We start from the raw sequence: 16,730 nt of genomic DNA on the forward strand, positions 1-16,730 counted from the left end.
ATGTGTATTCTTATGTTATACAGAGGTGTCGGGGCCATGGAGATTGTTGCCATGGACATGAAAGTGAGCGGTATGTACATTGCCAGGCAGCTGAGCTTCTCAGGGGTATCCTTCCGCGTTGAAGAGATCAAACTGGACAGTGACTTCAAACTGGTCTATAACAAAGCTGCCAAACTGGTGAGCATCAAGCTTCTCACAAACAGTTTTTAATATGTGTGAGGTAAAATACATGTTACGTTGAACTCAACATGAACATGGAATCTGTGTCCAGTGGGCAGAGGCATTGCAAGTTTTCTTGCGTGCAGCGGATGAGCTGGGCCTGGTGAGCAGGAAGTCTCTGTGGGGGCAGTTCTGGTCGTCTCACCAACGCTTCTTCAAATACCTCTGCATCGCTGCCAAGGTCCGCTGCCTGGTGGAGCTGGCCCAAAAGGATCTGCTGGCCGGAAAGGTCAGTGCAGCACACTCTGTAACACTGAGTCATACAGTATTTGTGTATAATCTTGGGAAAGATTTTTTTAGATTTACTGATGTTGCACAAGCAGAGAATGACTTCAAGCGTAGGAAACATTTAGTGTTATAAGGGGTTGTCAATGCTTTACTTTGTCCACAGTAACAACAGGGTCTTGAGGGTTCCAAAGGATTTGGTAACTTTCGTATGTCGATGTTGTGAAATGGGACAAAAACTCCAATAAGACACTATTATGTGATTAGGATGACAACATATGTAACATGTCTACATAATGTGACAAAGGCCCTAATACTCCACATGTCTTTGTTCGATTATTTCTGATTGACTATATTTGGGGTAAGAAAATCTGAAATGATGTTTACAAAGAAGGGTCTTTATCAGACTATTGGCTTTATCAGTATTACATTTTCGTCCACCACAGTGCATTGTTGTTGGCCTTCAGTCGACCGGAGAGTCTCGCACCAGAGAAGTCCTCGATGAGAATGATGGACAGCTGGACAGATTTGTCTCTGCAGCAGAGTGAGTACAGTGTGAAAGGAGCTGTCTGTTTGTTTCTATGTTGATATATGAATTCAAAAGGTCATTTCCTAAAAATGACAGTAGTAACATTTTGCAGAAAACAGGAAAGTGCATCAGTTTCCCATAGATACCTTCTGACACTTGATCCTGTTTTGAGGAGTTATCATTGTCTGTTTGCTAAAAGTTATGTCAGTCATGTTTGATTCAGTTGCTTCATCACTCTGCCAAATGATTTCCAAAGCCTAAGAACCTCACCACTAACATTCTATAAATGATAAGTATTCAAGTCATGCGGTTTCAGTCCAGGCCATTTATCCTCAATGAGGCCAGGCATTATTAGCAGCTATTTAATGATCAAACTTCTCATCCAAGAAAAGGGGAGAGGTGCTAAGTGCTCTGAACTTGTTTGACACCAAGCCTCTCACAGCAGACATCCCTCAGTGTCTGAGTAGAATAGATCTCATACGCACATACACACACAATGTGTCCATCTGCCTGTCAGCACCTGGCACTAATAATGATAACGTATCAGGAATGTACGGAGTCTAACTGCCACAACTGCCCTGGGTCGTCCCGATCACTTTCCAGACAAAATAAGTTTCTAACTTCTCTTCTCCTCTTTCTTTTTGCTTTAGGGGAGTATTCCAGTCTCTGGTATCGAAACATTTCCCTTCAGAGAAACAGAGGAGAGAGAAGGCACCAGGCAATAAGAGAAAACGTAAGTGAATAGAAAGTCTTTGTCACCATAGCTGCTTTTAGTCCATGCACTGGAGTCCGCATATCCTCTGTGTTTTTTCCGGAGGAGGTGCATGTCTGAACGCAAATGCCTGAGTGAGACGCTTCGCAGCTTTTACAGACTTTATCCTCCTGTCCTCCGGGTATAAAGTCTGTAGAGATCAAGGAGAAATCCAGCTGGGTTCACCACGATCGAGTGGGGGGCACCGACGAATATGTCAAGAGAGTTTGTGGTGATAAGAGCTGACGACGGTGTTGCGGTGCTGTAAACAGAATCATGTGATCTAAACAGCAGAGGTAATAAGTCACTTCCTGACCCTGTCTGCTGCATCCGGCTGCTCCAACTCTCGCCTGAAAACTGAGGATTCGATGCTGTTGTGAACGCGTTAGTGCAGAGAACCTCCTGCTGTGTTGTTCATGTGTGAAAGGTTAAAGTCTGGGTAATCTCCAGACATTTGCCATAAAGTAAACATTTAACATTTAACAAAGCCTTGATTGCACATATACATTTGTGTTCATCTGGTTGTTTGTGGCACATTTGCCACTTTTCTTGAAACTCCTCTTCTACATAAAATGATTTACCTGTAACAAAAGAGATTGTAAATGTTTTGTTGTTTCATTTCTAACTTTTATGTCGGTGCACAATCAGGGAAGCCTAGAGGGCGCCACCACAAGGTACCCAAGCACACAGTGGACAGTGGCGGTGTGATCAACATCACTGATGACAGTAGCAGTGACTCCGACGGCATGGACACAGACTCCAACTCCTCACCCGACTCCCTGCTGGACAACGATGATGTGATCTTTGTGAACCACACTAGCTTCCAGACAGGTAGGGAGCTGCTCGTATTGATGTTTTTGGTTTGTGTTGTCGGGAGGTTTGATGTGTGAGAGGATCAAGTCAAAGGCCCTGTGCTGCTGTTAAATATGTAAGACTGTAGAGCAACCTTCCACTCTTTAGCTGACACATTAAAACAGACTCCACCTGTGTTGTATATTGTGTTGTTTGTGTATTTACATTATCCAAAATCTTCCCAACAATGATCAAACTTAATTCAAGGTAACAGGACATTTAATTTTGGTTGCCTTTAAAATACATGTTATATGTTTAAGCTTCTGTTATTTGAATGACTCAACTGTTTGAGTTAGATAGTTAATGTCCACTTTGCATTGTGTTCACAGCGAGGATAGAGGAGATGAAGCAGAGCCTCCTCAACAAAATAGCCCAGCTGGGAAAAGAACTACCTCTCAACACCTTGGATGAGCTCATTGATAAGTTTGGCGGACCAGATAAAGTCTCAGAGGTACCAGCCTTACTCTCAAAGAGAAACTCTCAAGCAGTTTTTTTCCTGATCGCATGCAAACAAAGTATTGTTTTGTGTGCAGATGACCGGTCGTAAGGGTCGCGTGGTACGGCGTCCTGATGGCAGCGTCCGTTATGAGTCACGGGCTGAGCAGGGCCTCACCATCGACCACATCAACTTAAAGGAAAAAGACCGCTTCATGAATGGAGAAAAGGTCGGTGCATCAATATATCTCTCATTGAAAAATCTCTTCAAGTAATATGCTGCTTTCTAAACATTGCTTGTGAAAGATTCCCACAAATAATCCAAACCTGTCTCTTATTTCCAGTGCGTTGCTATCATCTCAGAGGCAGCCAGCTCCGGGATTTCCCTGCAGGCGGACAAGCGAATTAAAAACCAGAGGCGCAGGGTCCACATGACCCTGGAGCTGCCATGGAGCGCAGACAGAGCTATTCAGCAGTTTGGTGAGTCAAGTAATCGAGTTTTGTCTGTTGCGCTTGTACAGAAAGAAACCTGGACAAGGCTTTCCGGTTCTTTCATCGTCTACTTTCTATGTGTATGTTTGTAATAAGCAGTAACCTTAAGGTCAAAGGGTATCAGGAATGTTGAGAGAGAAATTTGTTGAAGAATAGTTTCTCCTTTAATGCCAGAAATGATTCGTCTCAGTGATATTTCATATGGAAACATCAAACTGTTCCAGCTAATATAATACTTTACCGATGGTCAGTCCTGCTCTGATGTAAGTAACAAAGATGTAGAAAAACACATCCTGTCTCTGCATATTTTACACACACACCCACACACACTATCACAGAGTTGTTTACGGCAAGTTGCAAACTTGCAGAAAGGCTTCAGTAGCTTAATTTTTGTTTGGCAGGTTGGTGCTCACACATACAGACAGACATTGCAGAATCACACACAGTAATTATGATTTCCTCATAATAGGGATGGGGGAAATAATGTTGTTTTTCTGTGGAAATAAAGAGACTTGCTTTTTCTTTTTCTTTTTTGTACTCGGTGAATAACACCCTCTTCAAATGAAGCATGTTCTCCCAGAAGTGTTGAGATCAGCAGCTGTGCAAATTTCTGAGAATACGCTCCTTACCTTGTCTAAAAGGAAGGATTAGGAAACTTCTCAGAAGAACTCTGAGCAAGGAAGAAACTGATATTTTAAAGTAAGGGAGGAAGTGTGGTTGACTGTAGCGAGGTTGGAAAAATGTGATTGAACAAATGGTGAAATGAATAGTCCTAGAGACAGACTTTTGTCTTTGTTTCAGGATATGGCAGAATATGTACAGCCATACTTTTAATCTATTTGATATTATTCAGGACTCCAGAGTTTGACCATTTAGGTCGCACATGCAACTTTAACTAAAGGTTATCTTGAATAACTTGATAACCCAATCCTCTGCTTAACAAACTCTTTGTCTTAAAACTCCTCCACCAAACAGTCTTCAGCTGAAGAGACCCTTACAGGCCAGGATGCTTTATGAATAACTTTTATCTTTACCTGGATCAAGTCTTTTCAACACTTTGAACAACTTGTTGTATGATGAAGCTTTATGAACATTGCCCCCAGGTTTACTAAACCAGTCATCTTTTGTTCCAGTCATTCGGACAGTATTTCTCCTCAGGAGTTCCTCTGATGCTGTTGAATAACTCATTTCTACCAGGACCTAGTTTTAACTGTGAACCGGGGAAATTCGTAGAAAACAACTTCGGGATTCAAAAAAAATTACCAGCATTTCATGGAGGCAGCTCTTTGTTCAAGGAAGCTTCTTGGATACAGCCACAGATTTCTTGTTATTCGATGTCACAGATCTGTTTCAGATTATTTATCTGTTTTTAGATGATTGATTTTTTTATCTCATCATCATTTTCTCCTTTTCTCCTCAGGTCGCACCCATCGGTCCAATCAGGTGACTGCCCCAGAGTACGTCTTCCTCATCTCAGAGTTGGCGGGGGAGAGACGCTTTGCCTCCATTGTGGCAAAGAGACTAGAGAGCCTGGTAAATAAAATTGCCTTATGAATATATTTGTTTGCATGTTGCATATATAATATTTTTTCTCCAACATTATTCCTTTATTTTATCCCTTTAATGGTACAAATCTGACGCATTTGAAAATGATCGTTTTCATCTTGTTGATTGAGGTGTGAGAAGAATAGTTCCATTGTTAGCAAAGATCTGTATTTTATGTTTATTGATTGTAGCCATCGACTATTTCACTTGCATCCTTGCCCTTTCCTCAGCCTCTGTCCTTTCTGTTTTGTGGGGTATTCCCTACTCTAAATGCTCTCTATTGAATCTTTTGTTATTGTCGCTGCGCTTGAGGATACATCCATTTTTCTCCACAAACCTCAAGAGATTTTTGGGTCTTTCCCCTGATTCTGCTCCATAATGGAAACATGAATAAGCAGAAAAAAAAGGGCCAATGAGCTTGTCTGGATAATTTATAAGTCTATGGTTATTTTCCACAATTATCAATGCATCGCAGCACAAGCAGTCATTTATTTCCATGGTGACACAGCATGACAGTTCTTTTTGGGAAGAGGGCGAGGAGGGTTCGAGGGGATGGCAGTTCCAGGAAGTCGTTTCTGTGTCTGCCAGCCCCGTTCGGTAAATCTGCATCACGAAAAGGTCACATCTCGTCCAATTGCCGGCCTGAACCCAATATACCACAAATACTCCAACACACACCCACACACGCACACACGCAGAGTCCCTTCAGCTAGACGGCTGAATACCTTTGTAACAGGCTAACTCCAGATCAGCAGTGAAGTCCTATTTGGCTTAGACATCTCTTTGTTATGGAATCTCAAAGCATTTTTCTGTGTGGGTAGAGACAACAGCTGGCTACAAGACTGGTCTGCTGCTGACTGCTTTGTGTACCATTTCTTGTTAAGCTCTCTCGTAGCTCAGTTAAGATCTGGTAATCACTGAAAACCCTCATAAAGCAGCCTCAGATCTTACTATATACTTAGCAGTTAATTACAAGGAAAGATGAAATTTATGTCACTACGATGTAAAATCCACCTTCGTCTGTCAATTTACAAAGTGTTGCTTTAGATCCTATTTAGGCACAAAGTCATGTCAGGAGTCAGTTAAAGAAAAAGTTTCCAACTCACACCTCAACCTCATTGGCTTCCTCTGATATCCTGCCACAAACCAGGCGGGGCAGTCACACTAGTGTTTGTGCGCTTGTGTGTGTGTGATAACTTTCCCATGCCGCGGTTTGATGCAGAGCAAATGTATCTGCATTTAACAAATGACTGTCGAAGGTTTAGTCACAGATTTTTTGTAATTCCAAATAAATCACTAATAAACCACAGAGTTATATCAGGATTATTAGAAATATATGTCAAAAACGTATATCTGCAGTTAGACTGATTATAAATAAAGCTTGACATTGAAGTTTTAAGTGAAAGTGTTTGTTTAAGTGCTGACAGTGGAGAGTGCACTCCAATACAATCCTCACACCATGTGGTGCAGTTTTAAAAGATTTCCCCAAATTTTAAAAAGGTAATGCAACATCATAATGTCCACATTACAATCATGCAATCAGCACAAGTAACTCTGATGGAAACGAACAGAGCTAATCATTTTCATGAAACTTTTATTGTAGTTTTATAGGAATTGTATAGTAACCATATATCCGTCTGTTTGTGAGTTGTTAGCTGTTAAATTTATTCCCTCTCATGCCTAATCTGAGCATTGAGGTCAGGTTGTATTATGGGAGCTTATCAGCTAACACTGGCTCTCATCGCCTTATTTTCTGTGTTAATGTTATCATGCTCTGTAGTTACTTTTACTTCCACTAATAATAATAATAATCCACTTTGCAGGGGGCTTTAACACACGGAGACAGAAGAGCCACTGAATCCAGAGACCTGAGCAAGTACAATTTTGAAAACAAGGTGAGCAAATTTAAGAATTTCCTAACCTTACCTTCAAAGTGATTATTTTTCATCTAAACTATTTAGATCTATCTCTCCTTCAGCATTGCACAGGATCTCTCATTGAAACTGTTAATTTCTGAAAGACTTTGACCGAACTATTGTGTTTCCTTTTCCCCTGCAGTACGGTACCAAGGCTTTGGATAAGATCACCAAAGCAATCCTAGGCCACATAGAGAACAAAGTACCCCCTCCCAAAGGTTACCCAGGGGGTGAGGCCATCTTCTTCAGAGGTATGTCAGCATATGTTAACAAAGAAACTACTAAATCTAAGTCAAACTGTGATTTATGGGTGAAACAACTATGTTTTTCTGTATTTCAGACATGAAACTCGGAATGATGGATGTAGGAATCTTTTGTAAGGAGCCGCGCTTTGGGATCAATACAGAGAAAGGTAGAGTACTCAAAGACAAAAATACTACTCAGCCACGTTGTGGCCTCATCTTCCAACCGACAATTTGTTGTAATAACTGTTTTGTGTTGTGTTTTTATTTCAGACTGCAGCATCACCAAGTTCCTCAATCGTATCCTGGGTCTGGAGGTCCACAAGCAGAACTATCTCTTCCAGTACTTCACTGATAACTTTGATTATCTAATCGAGAAGGACAAGAAGGAGGGCAAATACGACATGGGAATCCTAGGTAGGAAAGAGTTACTCAGAAATACAACATATTAGGGTAAATTTAAATAAAGAATCAGTAATCCTAATGAGATTAAAAAAAACAAAAAGAAAACAAATTAATGGAATCTGCTATCACTCTAAATTGCAATGACATACCTTGTTACTCATACTAGACAACAACTAAGGTATGAGTTAATTATATTTGTATTATTTGTAGAGCACACACAGCAGTTACTGTTCCTCTCATCAGTTATGTCTGTCAACATGCAGAATGTTCAGACTGGACTTTAATTGCACTTGAGGATTGATTTTTAAAACCTTTAATTGTTTTATGTGGGTAAGTATTTTTGGTTAACATGTGCTGTTGTGTCTCTGACAGACTTAGCCCCGGGTAATGACGAGATCTATGAGGAAAAGCAGGAATCTTTCCTGACAGTTGGAAACCCTCAGGATGGACAGGTTGTTCTCTATAAGGTAGGCGTCGCATAACCATGTCTCAGGTGTATAACTTGTCTCCATTATGTTGTGAGACAATGGTCTTACCAGGGTTATCCTGTCCACTGCTGTCTATCTCAATCGGAGGTACCCAAACCAAACCTTTAGCCCATGACCCCCAAAGCAACCGCGGTAATGACTTGCGACCTCTGTTAGGCAAAATGCTATTGATTTGATCCAATTCATAAAAAAATCGCCTTAAAGCGCATGTTGCAATGTTTGTTTCTGTGGTTTGAAACATTTATGGTTCAAATACACTATTTTGACTTGTTTTAAAACTATATTCGATTTCTTTAAATCATCTTGGATACTCCATCTGTGACTCACAATCCCCCAGGGGGTCCTGACCCCTAGTTTGGCAACCACTGATCCAGATATCAGCCTGGGCAGGGCCAGCAGGTGGTCTGATCATCACAGACATACTGCAGGCCAGGACTAGTCTTTCAAGAAAAAATAGACATGTCTAGAAAATTCTAATCTATGTTCTTCAAATCTTCAGAGCTGTCCAGCAGAGCTCATAGCCTCCAGATAGATCAGTAAATAGTTAATTATCAACGTTAAATGGCAGCAAAGCTAAGTTCAAAGAAACTACGTACATGACTTATATCAGTGACTATTTATTAAGATTTTAATGACTCAGGTTTTGCATGGCTAGATATAACAATGCAATCTGATCACTCTCACATGTAACTAGAGTAGAAACATCTACAGCTAAATAAGGTTTGATAAGACTTTGCTTGTAGTTCAACTGTGATCATACAGGATTAGCCCTGGGCTGAGGAACCTATGTAGACAATAGTTGAAGGTGGGAACAGGATGATTACCCATATATCCTGCTTTTAGCTGTCGGCTGCAGCCTAACCTGCATTTGACATTTCAAAGTTTGCAGCAGAGCAGAATGCTGCACAGCCAGGACCAGTTTAGCAAGTTGGGAACATGCCTGTTCCCAACTTGCTAAACTGCTAAACTGTATAACTATATGTTTAGAATATATATTCTATATGTTTAGAATAATACATTCAACTTTTATGCAAGAGTCTGTCTCACGTAGGAAAGCGGTTTATGGTTGTTTGGCAGCTTAGCTAATGCTTTAGTCTTTTTTTTTGCCCCTGCAGATCAGTGTGGACAGAGGTTTGACCTGGGATGAGGCCTACAACAGATCCCAGAAGCTCAACAGCCCCGATGAGGGATTCTACCTGTCCCAGAAGGTGAGTCCCTCTTATTGATGGAATCCATACGTCACAGAATACCAGTGTGATGTCACAGTGGATGCTCGCTGAATCTGGATTTTCTTCCAAAAAAAATTAAATGTCTATCCCGCCTCTCCACAGCTGCGAGGAAACAACCCATGTGTGCTTCTGGCTGAGCAAGGAAGAGGCAAGAACTTCATTGTCTTCAAGCCTAATATCGGCAAGCAGAGCCACCCCGAGAGCCTGGACAACCTACACCAGCGTTACCGGAAGGTAATGACCCAATTTTCTTTTGATAAACCAGCCAACGTCAGTGAAATGCCTCCTTGCGGGAAAGGTTTGATATCAAACTGAGGCTGAACATTTTAGTTGACCTCTCCTGAAGTTATTTGATTTACAGTCCATTTGGATTATTTAGAATACGGAGTCTGCTGCCACCCTGTGGCAATGCAGGAGCACTGGAACAGGCAATGCTCAAGGCATATCAATTTGACAGCGGGGAAGTAGAAGATCCTTTTCATTCATGTTTCTCCTTAAAGCTGTTCCTGTTTCCCTTCCTCCCTTCATCAAAAACAGATTATATGAGGGACACCATAGTATAACTTTCGGTTAGATGATAAAGAAATAAATGTTGTGAAATAAATCTTTGTTTAATTCTGCATGCGCCTCTTTCTGCAGGTGACTCCGGAGGAAGCTAGAGACATTTGGGAGAACCAGTTCACCTTCTCCTTCAAGAAGTGTAGCCATGCCAACTGGTAAGCAGGAATCCACACTGTCCCTTTGGATTAATGGCTCACCAAATGCTAGCTTGGTACTTATTAGGATTCAGTCAGGGTGCTTAAGGTCAGATGCCCTTCCCGGGGATTTGCAGATCACCTGAGAACTCATGAAATAATAACTTGCAAGTAACACGTGTGCCTTCTTTGCCAGCTGATGCTAGTACAGAGTCAGTTCCTCAACCTGGCATACATAAACGTTTGGATAAGAAATATATAGGTTCTTTTAGTGTATGTATGACAGGTTTTTTCTTCTCTTACTTTCCATAGGAATGGGAAGTGTAAGAAAATTGAGGAAGGCCAAGAGTGTCTGCAGGGCATGCGCCTGCGTCAGTACCACATGTTGTGTGGTGCTCTGCTGCGTGTGTGGAAGCGTGTGTCCGATGTGGTGTCTGACATCACCAGCTCCAGCATCTTGCAGATTGTCCGTCTTAGAACTAAGCAGCACAACAAGCAAGTCGGTAAGTACATCACCCTGCTGAAGTGACAACATGGTGACTAGTTGTACTCTCTTTCTAAATATCAATCAGATTTGACGCCTGAATGTATACAATTTAAATCCAACCAAGATTTCCAGATGAGTTGTTTTCTACATTTATACTAACCAGCTTGAGAAGCTATCAGCCCAAAAATAAAGAAGCTGTTGAAATTTAGTATTCAGCAACCTCCATGAAAATAAGAAAGTGTAAGGACACCTTACACCATAAAAAAAAGTACTAGATATGTATCATTTAGGGGAAAAAACAATCATCAACACAACTCTGTTTGCTACAGTTAATACATGTGCAAATGATTTTAACATTAATAATACTATATAGATAGATAGATAGATTACTTTATTCATCCCCGAAGTCTGCAGCTTCAGTCTGTGGCTGAAGCTGCTCCTTAGCTTGTCCAGTGTTTTGTGGAGGGGGTGAGAGGGATTGTCCATGATTGCCAGCAGTTTTGCCAGCATCCTGTCCATCACCACCTCCTCCAGGGTGACAAGCTAAGAGCCAACCACAGACTCTGCCTTCCTGATGAGTTTTCTCAGTCTGTTGGCATCCTTAGCCTTGATGCCCGCACCCCAGGACACCACAGCAAAGAAGATGGTGCTCGCCACAACAGACTTATAGAACATCTAATATATATATATATATATATATGGAGAGTATTTTCCTCACAACTAACTGACCTGACCTGTTTTCTTCTATCAAAGGTATCAAGATCCCAGAGAACTGCGTGGCCCGTGTGCGGGAGGAGCTATTGCTAATGGACGAGGAGGTGAAAAGGAGGCGAAAGGAGAAGGAGCAGCAGGCCGCGGAGCAGCGGCTGACCGAGGAGCGCATGCGCAAAATGGAGCAGGATAACAAGCACCTCCTGGCGAATCTGTTCAACCAGAAGCCCATGCTTAACCAGTCCCTCCCTCAGCCTCTCACCCAGAATCAGCTCCTCAAACTGAAACTGAACCAAAACCCTCTATTGAGGGCAAAAACTGCAAGCTTCTCTCAGATGCAGAGAATGCCAGGCCAGAGCCAGTCCACCTTACAGCCCCCCTCCCAGAACTTGTTGTCCTTAAAGCGAAATCCCAGCCAAACGCAGCAGCAGCAGCAACAACGGACCCATAACAGCTGGCCAAACAAACCCACCACAACCAACAACAACCAGGCACCTCTGCCCAACGCTGTTAGCCTCAGCTCAAATTTCTCTCAGTTTTACCCCCAGTCTTTCCTATCCTCTTTTCCACAGTTGAAGAACCCGTCTCTTCCACTCAATCAGGCCCCGCTGTCTCAAAGCTTGTCTTCCAAGAATCCCCTGAATGAGATCTTGGACCTAACAGTCAGCTCCCCGTCGCTCTCCCCAGACACCACGGAGGGCGGGCTGGCTCTTGAAGCTCTGGCCGGACACGCAGCAGCATTCGACTATAACCTGGAGTCTCTGATTTCCCAGAGTGCGTTGAATGCCCAGCATGCTGCACAAATACAGCAGCCTCTTTTGCTACAACAACAACAGCACCAGCAGCAGCAACAGCAACATCTGCAGGTGACACAGCAGCAGCAGCAGCAGCAGCAGCAACAACAACAACAACAACAGCAACAACAACATCTACAGGTGACACAGCAGCAGCAGCAGCAGCAACAACAACAGCAACAACATCTACAGGCGACACAGCAGCAGCAGCAACAACCACAGCATCTGCAGACGACGCAGCAGCAGAATCACAGCCTGCTGGCCAATAACCACCATCAGAACCTGTTAGATTTATTTGACGTGCCCCTCTCTCCCCAGATGCCCCAGCAGAAAGTCAGCCCTTCATCCTCTGCTTCCTCCTGCTCTTCCTCCACGTCCGCCGCCTCCTCTGGTTCAAACAACATGGTCTCTCACGTGCCCGTTGGTCTCCCCCCTGCGTCCACCCTCATCCCAACATCATCCCCCGCTTCTCTCTTCTCCAACCCGTCCTCCTCTTCTTCTCTGTTTCCCAGCCCTTCCCCCTGCTTCTCTCCATCCTTCCTCCTCACCCAGTCGGACACTCTGTCCTTACCCAACGGCCACTGCAGTTCTGCCACTCTCGACGTCCGCGAGGCGCTGAACAGCATGCTACAGGCCAGTTCAGACCGCAAGTCTGTCATCCAGTACCTGCCACAAGACTGAGAGCTTAGTTATGTCAACAGCTCGGACTGTGTTTTTCTTAAAGTATTTTTATGTTTGAAAGCAGATTGCGTCTTGTTTGCTGCTGTCTACGATCGCACCCTCGGACCTATTCCCTCTCCCCTCAGGGCCTATAGTCACGTCACTGCCTGTCCTGCGCTCTGCTCACCCCTCTCTCTACCCACCTGTAGCATTCACCTGCTTGAGGCTGTCGAGGTGATGGCGGGCTCGATCAATACCAGATTTCTACACCAAAGTGTGTCCTCCACAGGGAAAGGCAGCTGTTAAAAGAAAAGTGAAACAAAAACAAACCGTGTGATAACTGTATTTTATTGAGCATACGAGCTGTCCAAACAAAAGCTCATTCATCGAGGTGTGGAAATTTTAAACATAAAACCTCCCGCTGCTGATTCTTTTGTACGAGGTATGATCAGCGAAGTTGCTGGAAGCTCGAAATGCCTTTCCCCAGTTAACACCACATCTTTTCAACTTTGCTTTACTGTTACTTCGCTTCTCGGCCATTTGTCTTGGCTAAATCAAGGCTGTATGCAAGGCTTGGTTTAAGTGAAAACAAAAGACAGTGTTGAACTGGAAGATGAGGAGACAAAAAACAGAAACACATCAAATCTGTTAGCTGATTAGCCATGAAATGCCTCAGTTTTCATTCTCTCCTCTACGAGCTCCCTCTTGTTTCTCTCCCTGCTTGTATGAACACTAGAGTGAGGAAAAAGGGAGAGGAAGAGCAGTCTGCTGTTGCAAACAGTGCCTTTGGAGAAATCTATAAATGCAGTCTAAAAATCCATGTAGCCTAATGTATAGATTTGTATTTTTGAGCATTGGTTTTGATTTTTATTTAATATGGTGTCTTTCTATTTAACTATTAGCCCCCCTTCAGTCAGTCGTTCATCGTTTGTGTTACACTACGCTGGTGGCGGCTTTCAGGAAGAAGCCTCCATCACGCCTGTATGTGCTTGTTTGATGGTCTGTGGAGCTGTGACAATGTGCTGGGAGCTCAGTATGGCACAAACAAGTCAAGCAGCATTGATAAAGAAACATTAACATTTAGCGATATGACTCCTGATTTGATTTGGCTTTGAATTTCTCAGGAAGGTCTCAAGTGTTTTTGTTGGGTTGTTTCATGTGTCATTTTTCATACATGGTGACAAATTTACATAGTTTCAGTCTCGAATTACAGAAGATGACACAGAGTTTAAATTCTCTCCAGGTTAAAAAGCAAAACCCTGTTGTTTTTTAACACTTTGACAGTAGCAACAAGTTACACTGGGTTCAGGAAAAGCTCAACATAAAACCAATAACAATGGAAACTTGTTTCAATTCCAGGCATTACTGCTCTAAAAAACTACATTTGACATGTGTAGACTTGTAATGTTCACTGTCTTTAAGATTAGGTATTCAAAAACCTGTCAGATCTGGCCATCCACGAGTGAAATCGATGCACTGTTAATGACAAGATGTTGGGATACGTTCAAGTGATGATCAAAAAGCAATAAAACCATATTCTACATTTGAGATGGAACAGAAAAGCCTCATTACTGTTAAAGCTCAACAGGCAAAGCTTTATAGCTACGTGCGCATGGTATGAATCTTCTTTTTTCTGTTGTGCTTCAAAGTCTTTCAGTTAATCAGAGTCAACCTTTGTACAGAGAGTTTTCACGGGGATGAGCGCAATGCGTTCTTGATGTTTTAGTCATCGTTATTATAAAAGTTATTGTTATTTATATTTAAGGGAAATTTAGATTTTAGATATGTTATTCTGCTTATTAGAATAGTTAAAAAAAATGTTTGGTCAGGGACGTTTGTTGTTGTCAAGATTGCTATAAAACAAATTCTATTATAACCTGCCACCAAATAAGATTGCACTGTTCTGTACTGCTGTACAGTGTCTGGATTTATTTCTACTCATTTCACTTTGCTTTTTTCTGTTGTTTCCTCAAGTATAATTGTTTCTCCATCTTCTTCTGTCCTTCTGTCAGGCCTTCAGTTCACAGAGAGATACCAAAGTATTCCACAAGACACCCCTAAAGTTACTGGCTCTAAGATATCAGACCTTTTATCAATCTCAGGAAGAAAAACCTATAAGAGGTTTAACAGCGGGGCGTTAGTATACATATATCATTTCCCCCTGATAACAAGTGGTCAGACTAACCAATACACGTGCTGTTTTTTCTTAACTTTGTGCTGTGACTCTTGCTGTATTTATGTTTTAGACTTAATGTGATGGGTTTGTAGTTTGTCCTTGTGAAGATGTCAGTGATTTTACGTGTTTATGCCTTCTTAGGGCAAAGATCAAATGCTGTTTCTTTTTTAAAGGAACATGATTTTTCTGTGGATGTTTTTTTCTCGTTACCTTTTGCAGTCATCGGACGTTTAATTCCTGTTGAAGCTCACAGAGTTTTGAGTCTATGTGCACCCAGGTTATACTGAAACGTGCAATTGATCAGTCGCCGCCTTTTCTCTCTCCCTCAGTTCAACAGCCGTTTAGGTTCAGAGTGACTCACTCGCTCACAGTATCACATATACATGCTAATGTTAATTTTTTTTTTTGCAAATTCTTGAAGTAACACGTTTTCCTCGTACCCTTGTTAATTTTGCTTTCCATATTCCTCATCAGGCACATTCCAAGACATCAGTCTGCAAAAGATTTGCCTTCGACTCTGGGTGTTACAGTCACACAAATACAGCTTTATGCATTTGAGGGATACGAAGCATCTTTAGGAAGAAAAAGCTTTTTTTGTAACTATTAGTGTAGTTAGGCCTTTTATCATGTAGGTATAATTTTTGCACTAAGAATGGCATAATCAAGTTACTGTTATCTTGTTGGTTATGATTGAGCGTTGCAAGCTTGTTGTGTTTCTTATCTTCGATGGATTTCTCTGCATATAGTGTAACCATTTCTCCCGTTTCTCCACCATTTGCATATTATATAAATGTTATTACTCTCAAATAATTTATTGCTAACAAAAAAATGAAACAAAAAACATGCTACTGATTGTATGTATTTTTAAACAAAGCCTATTTTTTCTGTACAAAAAAGAAACTGTGTTCAGCACTTTTATTCTGGGTTGTGCTTTTGTTTTCTATATATTTATAATTTAGATCCAAATGTATATATTGTAAAATTTGTGCCTTTCGACTAATTCTTTAAAAAGGTTTTCTACTCATTAAAGGAAGGACTATATGAAATTGCAATCTTAACTTTGTAAACAAATAAAAACTTGAAGATTGCTCAAGCCAAGTCTCGTTTGTTCAAAGGTTGTCCCACCAACCAGCTCCCATGAGAGTGCTACAACAATATAGAAATTGTTATGCTTGCTTACGTACGCACAATAGAGGAATAAACACAGCAGTGTAAATAGTTATTAATTCTGCTGAATTAACACTTCAACTTTGGAGTATTTTATTGTTGCTACATTGCAACTGAGTTGAATTAGAATAGCACTTGTTAGATTGCATGATCCCCTAAATGTGTCAGATTTTTTAATCAAGACCCCTGAACTGTTTCCAGGAAATCTGTGAAAATGTAGAAATAAATAAATCATATTTCAGAATGTTGACACAAGTGGGGAAAAAAAGATGAATAACCTCCCTGGATGAAATAAAGAAATAAAAGACTTGAGTATAATAGTCCATTACTGATTTAAAAAAAAGGGCCTACTACTCTGGTCTCAATAACTAACTATGAAAACTTAATATTTACACTAAAATAAATAAAAAAGTTGTTTCTGCAAGTGACTGTAATCAACTTTATACTGATGATAATCTCACAATTATGGATGAATTGCTGAGCAGTCCTACAGGTTCCAATACAACTTTAAAAATCTATACAGCAGTTCAAATGTTGGAGCTGTGTCAAGGACAGTTAGTGTTAGTGTTCTGAAAATGTTCACGCATGATGGCATGGGGCCCCATATCTCTGAAATCAATGTGTACACATTTACAGCAAGTTATGTAAAATCATGAATCAAACAAAAGAGATTACACTGCTGACTAAACATTTCTGTTTCATATGCCATATT

The 16,730-nt window shown here is 41.4% G+C and overlaps 1 protein-coding gene across 4 annotated transcripts in view; it reads left to right on the forward strand.

Annotated features, from left to right (window-relative positions):
* Positions 1–15,300, forward strand: part of sbno2b (strawberry notch homolog 2b) — a 57,860-nt gene extending 42,560 nt beyond the window's left edge. For all 4 annotated transcript variants that reach the window (XM_062395014.1, XM_062395015.1, XM_062395016.1 and 1 more), the window contains 19 exons: positions 24–177; positions 272–448; positions 891–988; positions 1,624–1,706; positions 2,373–2,555; positions 2,906–3,027; positions 3,110–3,241; positions 3,356–3,491; positions 4,924–5,036; positions 6,872–6,943; positions 7,107–7,215; positions 7,305–7,376; positions 7,480–7,623; positions 7,984–8,078; positions 9,215–9,307; positions 9,431–9,562; positions 9,968–10,044; positions 10,336–10,526; positions 11,264–15,300. In XM_062395014.1, the coding sequence (XP_062250998.1) occupies positions 24–177; positions 272–448; positions 891–988; positions 1,624–1,706; positions 2,373–2,555; positions 2,906–3,027; positions 3,110–3,241; positions 3,356–3,491; positions 4,924–5,036; positions 6,872–6,943; positions 7,107–7,215; positions 7,305–7,376; positions 7,480–7,623; positions 7,984–8,078; positions 9,215–9,307; positions 9,431–9,562; positions 9,968–10,044; positions 10,336–10,526; positions 11,264–12,696 (3,616 nt within the window). In that variant the 3' untranslated portion in view covers positions 12,697–15,300. The remainder of the gene's footprint in view (positions 1–23; positions 178–271; positions 449–890; positions 989–1,623; positions 1,707–2,372; positions 2,556–2,905; positions 3,028–3,109; positions 3,242–3,355; positions 3,492–4,923; positions 5,037–6,871; positions 6,944–7,106; positions 7,216–7,304; positions 7,377–7,479; positions 7,624–7,983; positions 8,079–9,214; positions 9,308–9,430; positions 9,563–9,967; positions 10,045–10,335; positions 10,527–11,263) is intronic.
* Positions 15,301–16,730: the final 1,430 nt, after the last annotated feature.

Source organism: Platichthys flesus, chromosome 9 (genome assembly GCF_949316205.1).
Source record: "Platichthys flesus chromosome 9, fPlaFle2.1, whole genome shotgun sequence".
In the NCBI taxonomy this organism is placed as follows: Eukaryota; Metazoa; Chordata; class Actinopteri; order Pleuronectiformes; family Pleuronectidae; genus Platichthys; species Platichthys flesus.